The sequence below is a fragment of the Parasteatoda tepidariorum genome, chromosome 12, assembly GCF_982258835.1.
Source record: "Parasteatoda tepidariorum strain Cologne lab strain chromosome 12, Ptep-v5.0, whole genome shotgun sequence".
Classification (NCBI taxonomy): domain Eukaryota; kingdom Metazoa; phylum Arthropoda; class Arachnida; order Araneae; family Theridiidae; genus Parasteatoda; species Parasteatoda tepidariorum.
This window is the reverse complement of record NC_141766.1, coordinates 47,393,703-47,403,884: the sequence shown is the minus strand read 5'-3', so window position 1 is coordinate 47,403,884 and position 10,182 is coordinate 47,393,703. Positions and strand designations below refer to the sequence as shown.

At 26.9% G+C, this 10,182-nt stretch overlaps 1 protein-coding gene across 6 annotated transcripts in view; it reads right to left on the bottom strand.

Annotated features, from left to right (window-relative positions):
* Positions 1–4,102: 4,102 nt before the first annotated feature.
* l(2)gd1 (lethal (2) giant discs 1) overlaps positions 4,103–10,182 on the bottom strand; it is a 37,528-nt gene continuing 31,448 nt past the window's right edge. For 3 of the 6 annotated variants that reach the window (XM_016061291.4, XM_016061289.4, XM_043055270.3), the window contains exons 15-20: positions 9,697–9,834; positions 8,617–8,792; positions 6,581–6,645; positions 6,445–6,497; positions 4,549–4,700; positions 4,103–4,464 (exon numbers count right to left, since the gene is read on the bottom strand). In XM_016061291.4, the coding sequence (XP_015916777.1) occupies positions 4,236–4,464; positions 4,549–4,700; positions 6,445–6,497; positions 6,581–6,645; positions 8,617–8,792; positions 9,697–9,834 (813 nt within the window). In that variant the 3' untranslated portion in view covers positions 4,103–4,235. The remainder of the gene's footprint in view (positions 4,465–4,548; positions 4,701–6,444; positions 6,498–6,580; positions 6,646–8,616; positions 8,793–9,696; positions 9,835–10,182) is intronic. The other 3 variants (XM_071188282.2, XM_016061292.4, XM_071188283.2) reach the window with 1 other exon arrangement.

Genomic DNA, 10,182 nt, shown 5'->3' with positions numbered 1-10,182 from the left:
TTTAGCTTTATTAATATTAGTTTCCAATAAGCTATAGGCTGTTAAATGGAGTACGGACTTTTTAACAAAGGTAAGTAAATCTGTAACAAGTAGTTTTCTTGAAATATTCACACTAATAATAGAGAATGGATTAAATACTGATTAAGGTAAACTGTATCAAAACAGGTTATCTTATACAAATGTGTAGAGATATTTCTCATTCTGATTTACAAAAAATGCCTAACATGTGCTCTTAAGATTTTACATCCTACACTAAAATACATAATTATTGTGCCACTTAGATATAACATAATTAAAGTATTTTTCTGTTTAAAGCAAATTCTATGACTCATTTGTATATTCTAGTTTGATTTTTAAAATAATAAATGTTTTTTATCTAAATTAATTGAACTGAAATATAAATAAAGCCATCAAAATATTATTTTGATTTAATTTAGAATAATGTATTTCACCTCAGTAGCTTTATAAAACCTGCTTAACTGAGTGATCCTTAAAGTGAGTGATCCTTAACTGAGTGATCCTTAATATTATTGACTTAAAATTGATCAATAACATTTTTTTTTATTTATTAGTTTTTTGAGACAACTCAAATTTTTTGAGAAGATCGATTTTGAGAGATTTTTCTCAACTCATATTTTTTCCCTTTCTCAAACTTTTTCTTTAGAGCTGAACTAATGCCCTTTCAACATCACATGTATTCACACCTTACATCACAACTGACTCTTAGAAAAAGATGATGCTTGTTTCTATTGAAATAATCTATCATTCAAAGGAACCGCCCTTTCAGGAAATTCTCATCTTTAAAGGTGTTTGGAAAAACAGATAAGCTGTGAAAGAATATTTAATATATCAAATTTATAAATTAAAAAAAGACTTGTCTCAAAAATTTCAAGAAATTTTTGCTTTAAATTTTAAAAAAAAGCAACCATTTATTTTGATATTTTCGTTACAAATACTTGTACCCCCCCCCCAAAAAAAAAAGAAGTAATTAAAAGTAACAAAGTACATACTTTTTACTTTTAATTTCGTTATAAGTAATGGAAATCTAGCAGTGTTGCCATGTATGCTCTGGAATAGAGTAATGGATGATTAGAAAAATATCATCAACATCTTTAACCAGAATACCTTAATAAATTTGATACCTGTCCAACGGACCTGTACTGAATGACCATCAACTTTTCGTCTGTGTCTACGGCATGTTGTGACTTGACCATCCTATTTAATGTGTCTGTGAAAGAAATAACATTTTTCCTAAAGACTATGATCTTTAGGAAACAACTATTTTCCTAAAGATTATCTATAGACAAACTAAAAAGCTTCAACATTTCGTTCCTCCTTGATCTACAGAGAAAAAAATATAAAAAAGTTGTGTTGGATTGCTGATAGCCATGGAAAAACTTTTGATCTTACATCCCATCTGTACCTTTACAAATGATTATTGGAAAAGGATTAAAGTGTAGTAGTATCACAGCCTGCGGAATCCTGAATCATTTTTCTACTATTCACTCCGCCTTATTCAAGGAGAGACAATATTAATTACAAATACATTTAAACTCGTGGAATTGTTTGCACTGATATATTTGCTACTAGTCACCTTAAATAAACATATTCAAAGTTAGACTATCGAACCATCTTAGCATGTGAAAATTCAATTTCTAGATAGAAAGCTATAAAAGTGCTTTTTTTAGCACTATATATATATTAGAATTTTTTAAAAAGAAATATTTTAAGAATCGCACATTAATGATAAGTCACAATAAGTGAGGAAATAACAAGGAAGTTTTTAAAATCTTTTAAACCTTTATTGAAGTAAATCATTGTAATTGTAAAATAAGTGAGGAAATAACAAGGAAGTTTTTAAAATCTTTTAAACCTTTATTGAAGTAAATCATTGTAATTGTAAAAAATAATCAAAATGATTTTGTTAGAAAAGTTAAATGGCATCAAAAAACCAATTGTTTGGGCTATTTTCGAGTTTAATCAATAAAATAAACTGAGTTTAATAATTTTAATGCCACTTATGTTATGATTGTCTTTGATACTAAGTGGCCCAATTTGGTAATTAAGTGCTCGTTTTCCTTTCTCACTTAAATATTAAATTGCAACTCCAAATATATAGATTCTAATATTGACCTCTTATGTGAGGATGGTAATTATGGATATATTTAGCTAAAATCTTACTAATTTTTTTGTTTGTCAGCATTTTAATGAATTATAATTGAAAATAAAATGCTTTTTACATGAATTTTTCACACGATTAAAAGGAGTGGTTTTAAACATAAATATTCTCTTTATAGTTAAAACGACTTATAGATTAGGAAAAGGGCCCAATGAATTTTTTTAATTGCTTTAAATCTTATGCATGTTTGCAATTGTGTATCATCCTTTTTTTATGTCTACTCATATAATTTTTTATTCATTTAAATTACTTGGATAAATTATGAGAATTAGTTTATACATACTGGTACTCGCATACCAATTCTTAAAAAAAAAGAATTTTCTAAAAATATATTAGAAATATATATGATCTTTGAGATTTCAATGTAAATCTGACAATACTTAAAAATTTTTAATTTAATACTGGAATTAATTTCAATATAGTTAAACCCAAATCAGTTTTTGAATTGTTTGAATCCCATCACTTATAATTCAACTCTAGAATTATTTGAACCTACAAGTTATGAATACAAGAAAAATCATTATTTTATGAATGAAAAGTTTTAATCTTTATTTAAACAAATTTAATAAAATCTTAATGATTTTCTTAAATTTAGTTCAGTTAAATTATCATTACTTTGCTTCATTTTAGAAAATTTCAAAAATTAATTATTTTTTCAATTATCTGTAACTTAAAGTATCTGTTAGAAACCAAATATATATTATCGTATTGTCTCTTTGTGAGCCATGAAGTCTCTGAGCATTAAGCAAATATATGTTGAGTGTAATTTTGTGCATAACACAAAACAAAAAAGTCCTTTTGTTTAATTAAATGTAGTTATCAAAATATTATTATAGTCTGGGGTGGGTCATAAAATAATATATCCTATATAAAAACTCCTAACAGCCCGTCTGCTCAACCAACCAAAATTAATTTTCAGATTGTCTTATTAAATGGTTTAGACTTGAGATCGTGATCATTCATGAAATTAGAGCTCACACAGTTAAAGAGAACTAATTTGAAAGTTTTCAAATGGCAAAAAACCCATTTTTTTAATCTTAACATAATCGTCACAGTGAAAGTATAAATTTGTCTTGGAATGTTATTTTAACCATGAAAACCAGCATTAGCAGAAATGAAGTGAACAAACAGCAGCATGCAAATCATTATGCTTACTTCTTATATTCTATTACTGTCAGACCACGTTCAATGGAGCTAAAATGCTGACATGTTGAGAATATTTAAAACACTCTTTTACCCATCTTTGCCTAGTGCCACTGTTTTCGTGCAAAAAATATGGTTCTTACTGCATTTTATGTTTCGTTGAATCATGATTTATTGAAAAAAGTATGCAGGTGTTATTTTAAAATTTATCCACTGTAACAGTAACTGTGAGAACTCTATTATTATAAATCATCACTATCTTGAATCCACACTTTTAAGAAATATTTTTTTAAATTTTATTTTGCTTGGTTTAGAGACAATCAGAGTCTTTTCTACAGTTCTTAAGCAGTTAGAAATTCTTTTTAAGTAGTAATTCGAAAATGAATAAACAGGAAAGCAATGAAAGAAAAAGTAAATGTTATTTAATATCACATTTGATTATTACAGTGAAAAGCATGCTCATCAAAAATATTCTGAAATAGTGACAAAAAATTTTTTGCAACAAATTTTAACAATATTGTAGGCTACAAAATAATCTCAAATGAGTGTAAGTGATATATAAAAAGGTTTAAGTTCACTGTTAATAATACAAATTTAATTATTATTTTTAGTAAAATGTCAAAATCTTAGCTGCTTTATATTTAATTGTAAAGATTTAGGTGCCTAACTCAAAACAATTAAACTGGCTGCAAAAATTAGGAAATTATGTAACAATGTTTGAAAAGACATTTTTAAGAGAAAATATATGAAATTTTTTTTATAAAATTAAACTTAAACATATAGCAAGCAAAACTTTATTACATTTTTACAATTAAAATAAATACAAGGCTCTTTATCTGTAAGGCGCTTAGAGTTCTGAGATAGATTAAAATATATATATATAAATGTATCTACACTATGTTATCACAGGTTCTTAACTTCCAATTATAAGCCATTTCTCTTTAACTTCTTCCACTTGTTTTCCAAGCAATGGATCCCGGATGCGAATCTTAACTTCCAATGAACCCCCAATATTCTTTCTGCCTTCCATCAGATTGAAACTATCGTGCACTATGCACTTGGACTCCAAATCAAGTAATTTGACTGAAACAGTCCCGAGCAACTTATCGCTGCGTAAAAAACCACTGCAACATAAAAAAGAACTATAATAGAAACAATAACATGAAATATAACTTATTATTTTATCTACTGAATAAGTTGTAATTTTAAAAAATGCAAAGTATTACCCCTTTTGAAAAACTTCTAATTTTAGCGAGTGCCTCTTGAAAAGACGCAGTTGTGATCTAGACTTTCGATTTATTTCAAACTTGAATGTTTCTTCAAATTCAGGATTGTTTGTATCCTTGATGGTATGAGTTTTTGCTGTTTGCGGTGTTTCCTAAAACAAAAAAATAAAGAACATCTGATCTTAACCTTATTTAAATAATTAATAGGCAATAAAACTTAATTACAACACACAAAAAATATCTGTTTCCTTACAAATTCAATTTCATGTTGTCCAACATTCTTTTATGGTAAAACAGCGATAACTCTAATAGCCCGTACAATATAATAAATAATTGTGTTGAAAGAAGTTCTTGCGATGTGAATAAAATTTTGTTACGTGACAAATTCGTTAAAATGCCAAATATCATTAAATTAAAAAGTGTTTGCATAATGTTATAGCTTACAAAGATAGAAAAAATACTAAAAATAGCTTTGCTAAATTTTGATATTCAACTAAAATTTCACGATTCAAATTTTTTTTGTAAATTTAATTTTCTATTTAAATTTCTTTTTACCAATTACTGCTGACCTAATAGGAAAAAAATCAACAGTGTTCTCGAACAGCTATAAATGTTTTAAGAAAGCTGATAAAAAAATACATTTAATATTTAGGTTTAATTTCAATTCCCATATACATCGAAATGGTGTAACTTTTTGTCAAAGGAAAGTACAAAAATTTTTTAATTCTTATCAAAACTGTTAAAAGGGATTTCTGAACAAAAAATAATAGAAAAAAATGTTTAGCTATTTTTTTCTTATGCATTTGCATTTTACTTCTAAAAATCTTGACTGTGTACTTTTTTAGTTTTTGGAGAACTTTTTTTAAGAACGTTTTGTTCTCATATTTTGTGATAGCCCCATTAGAAGGGGAAAACAATTTTAAGTGCACCATGATGTAAATATTAAGTTCAGTTTATATTTAAACTGTATTTCTAAAATTATAATATAATTAAAATGAAATTGAAATTTTAAAATGTATTTCTATTTAATTCATCTCAGTTTTTTTTTATACCAGTATTTAAATTAGTAGACCATAAATAAATAACAGATTTATTTAAAAAAAAAAAACTTTTTATGAAAGTTAGATTAAGAAATTTAGTTTTGTTTTTCTTTTAATTACTAGATAGTATTATTTATCTATGTTTTAAGTTGTTGTATTGTACTTTACAGTTGTGTCAAGAGACTAGTTTTTATAGTTGGTTAACAACTGAAAATTATTCAATAAGCTACCAACATGGATAGAAATAACAGCTTAATTATTGCTCTGAGGTGTATTTAGGCTATGGCTTGTTATATTTAAGGCTAATAAGGTAAGTATTGTCAGGATAATTAAGTTGGGAACCCTAGCTTCAAGAATTTGACCCATATGAAACTGTAACCTTATTTGGAAACAGCTATTTTGAAAAGTTTAATAAATTTTGCAACTCACATTCTATGGTTAAAAAAACGTTTGAAAGTTGCATAATAATTTTTAGAGTGCAAGAGGGAAATAATTATTCTTGACAAATAAAGCTTTTTGATTGTAAAGACAGAGAAAAGTTAAATCAAGTTTTTTTTTCAGTTTCTAATGTGTTGACTTCTATGTTTTAGAATTATTTTAAACAATAACTCATAACTGAAGAGAATATCAAGCTAGTACAATTCATACACAGACCTATCAATACACATACATTTACAGATCTTATACTATTTACTTCAATTTTATTGGGCCTATTCACAAACATTGAAAAATCATGGCAACAAAATAAATAAAAAAATATATAATGATAATATAAAACAAATGCAATACATAAAGTCAATTATTTCTATAATTTATCAAAACATTTTAAAAATATATAATATAAATTTATACTAACATTTGGTATAGGGAATTCTACCCTGACAAAAGAATCAAGTTCATCCTGTTTTCCTGTTTAAATTAATAAAAAATTTATTTATAAATAATACTAAGAAATATTATAAAAAATTTCAGTTTATTTAAATTAGTATTACCAGGTAAGTTAATCCCTCTTGCAACGGTTACTTCAAGTTCATTGTCAGCTAGTTCTGTGTTGCAGCTAAATAAATAATTTAAAAGTAGCAATATAATTTTTAATAGTTGCACAGTGAGCAAAAAAAAAAAACACACTGGAATAATTTTTGACCTAATGACTGAATTTTCACATACTAGGACTCAATCTTAATTTTTTGAGATCTTAACCATGATATGGTCCCATAGTTTGATCAGGACTGTGGTTTTTCTCCATGCCTTGATAATTTTTTCAGCAAATTGAAAATTCTTTGCACACAATTATAAAATTCATTTATCCAAAGATAATTCTATATAAAAAAGGGACGTTAATATTAAAGGGCCCAAACTTTTAACTAATTTCCTGATCAAACTATAGCATTCCCACAATAGCCCATTGTGAGTCATTGAGTTTGAGGTTCCGCAATTTCCTGATCAAAAGCATGATTTTGGAAATGTGTTCAGCATTGCACACAGGTTGCTTTTTCTTCCAAGCCAAGCTGGTACCTATCAACCCGAAGCTAGGTGGGCTTCAAACCACAACCGGGGATCAAACCCCAGTTCTTTACAGTGACAGTTCAGTGCCTCAACTACTGAGTCTGACCAAACTATTACATCTAAATTTTCCAGATTATTTGGTAATTCCATTCTATACTTTGAGGGTTGAGAATTTGGATCCGTAGAAAAAAGGTATGTTTATACAGAGAAAGCACATTTTTGTGCCTGAGATTTTTACTTTGAATATCCTTTGTAGAAATTAATTAGCATATTTAAGGTTAAGCTCTCAAAAAGATTGAGTTTTAGTATATGAAAATTCGATAAGATTAAAAGTTAATCAGCGTATTTGCTTTTTTTGTGCACTATATGTCAAAAGAGAAGTATGTATTTTTTAAAGAAAAATCCAGTGATGAAAAAACTCATTGCAAAAGTTAAAAAATGAGAAATAAAATTTTATAATGTTTGTACAAGCAATGTCTAGATGAAATTATTCAAACTGGTTAAAAATCATGAATTTCTAATAGTCCTATGTAACCCAAAGTCTAAGTTTTATTTTTTTTGAAATTTTTTTTATTATTGCACTGCATATTTATTGCAGTTTATTAACATCTATAAGGACGAGCCCTATTGCAATAATATTCAAAACATACTTCTTTATTTTTAAACTTATATTTTAAAACAATCTCCTACTTTTACCACGGAAATCGATAGTATGCTTTCATATAAATAAACGCAGAACAAATTATTCTGTTTTACTGAATATCAAAATATACCTATCTTAATATCTACTTTTTTAACTTGAAATTGGCAATACTAAATAAAAACAGCAAACATCAACTAGTTTTCATAAGTAACATAAATCATATTTTGAAAGTAATCATTTGTCAGAAGTGAAAAATAACTAACTGAACTCGAAGCATAAAAATGAAATTTTCTTTGAAATAAGAATTGTCAGCTAATAAAGTTAAAACAAAATTTAAAAAAAAGAGTACGAACAATGCCATTTTGCTGCATAATCTTTTCAGTACTATAATAAAGCACCTTCTTCAGAGTCAAATTTCATGTCCTGCTACTGAAGAAAGTGGTTCCTTATAGAATTTAAATAATCATATGTCTGCTTATGAAGCATTATTTTTGCTGTTTTCAAGTTTGTTTTAATTTAATTAATATTGTACTATTTTAAAACTGAATAGTGCAGTCAAAACAAATTGTGTTTTTTTTTTAAAGAAAAACCATTTAAAATGCATATATTTGAGAAACATCTTATTATCAAAAAAGTTAAATTGGGAATCAGTAAGTATTAATTATGGAGGGACCTTGCAGCGATAGTTAACAGATAATAACTATGTATTAACTAAAGTGGATACTGAGTATTAAAGTTTTACTAAGGTTCAAATAACACTGTTTCATTGCATTAATTTTTTTGAGCAAATACATTTATCAGCAGCTTCTACAGAGGCTAAAATTAGACTCAGATAAATGATTATCCCTACTTTTTAAAACAATAATGCATCAAACTTACACAACCATGGAAAAGAGACGTGTTTCATAATGAAACTTTGGTACAGATTGATTAGTCTTTTTTAAATGCTGTACTACAGATAAGTCTTTCTTTGATTCTAAGGCCAATTTTTCAAATTTTGATGCCGAGGTCACATCGCCAAGATGTAAAAAGAATTCTTTATTTCGCCTACAAATCTGAAATACAGAAAAAATATTTCTTTTAAAATTTTATAATTGCAATGAAATTCTCTTAAAAACACAAGCAAATTCTTATTGCCGATAGGATTGTAATGAAATAGGATAATTTAACTTCAACAATTCCATATACAAGATATTTACCTTTCAGACCAAAAACCTTCTAGGGGAGGTAGGGCACATTATAAGGATTATGAACAGCACAGGAACCCATGATCAGAAATGTCCTTGTATGCTTCTAGGGGCACTTCCCTATTATGAACTGTTTTTACGTGGTACTTTTATTTATCTGAATTACCTTAATTTCAAGTTGATTTTATGCTTTCTAATAATAATTATTGGCAAAAATCCCATTCAAATAGATGTAGAAGTAGCTATTTTATACTGATTCAATGATTTCAGGACCTTGTCAAACTAGTTGCTAAGTCATCAAATTATGATTAAAAATCTAATACCAAACCAATTTGAATGCCATTTTCAACAAAAATGATTAGAAAACATAAAATTAACATGAAATTAAGATAAATAATATAATCTGTTTAAAGGTACATATAGAAACAGTTGATCAGAGGGAAGCATCCAAAGTGGTGTACAATGACTTTTCATGGATTCCAATGCAATTATTTATCCTTATTATATGCCCTATCTCCCCTAAAAGTTTGTCCACAAGGAAGTGCAACAATTTGACACAGAAAATATTGAAAAATAGTAAAAATTTAAATGACTTTTTCATATTCATATAATTTTATATTATTTGAAATAATTTCAATGTGTGTCAAGTGAATGGCATGTGACAAGTCAATGACATGTTAAGTTTGACATAATCCTCTGATACTTCATATACACCCAACATCTTAAAAATGATTAAATCTAAAGAATAAATCATAATAAATAAATTTAATACCTCCAACTGGTTAGTTAAATCTTTTATGAGAGTTTCAAACAATTCTTCCAGGCTAAGATCACTTGTATTATTTTCTTCGCAGTCCAAAGCATCAACAATGACAAAATCTGATGACTCAAGTTGAGGAGGAGTAGGAATCTTCAAATATAACAATTTATTTTTTCAGCAAAAAAAAAAGATTAATATATAATATATATTATCAATAAAGCATAACTAAAATCTACTCAAAAGGTTTTCAACAGCATATGTACACATGGAATAACTTTACATTTTAATTCAAAAGTCTTATTATAGAAAAAACTTGTTTTGATTAAGAAAACCAAAGAAGACTGCGCAATATTTGTATTGTTTAAAACTCGAACTACTAAAAATTTAAAAAGTTAAAAAATGCTCGAATGTTGAAAGGAAATTGATTTAAGATAGTTAACAAGAACAAAATTCGTACTAAAAATCTGCTTGCTTAGGATGCCATTTGCGAAGAAATTC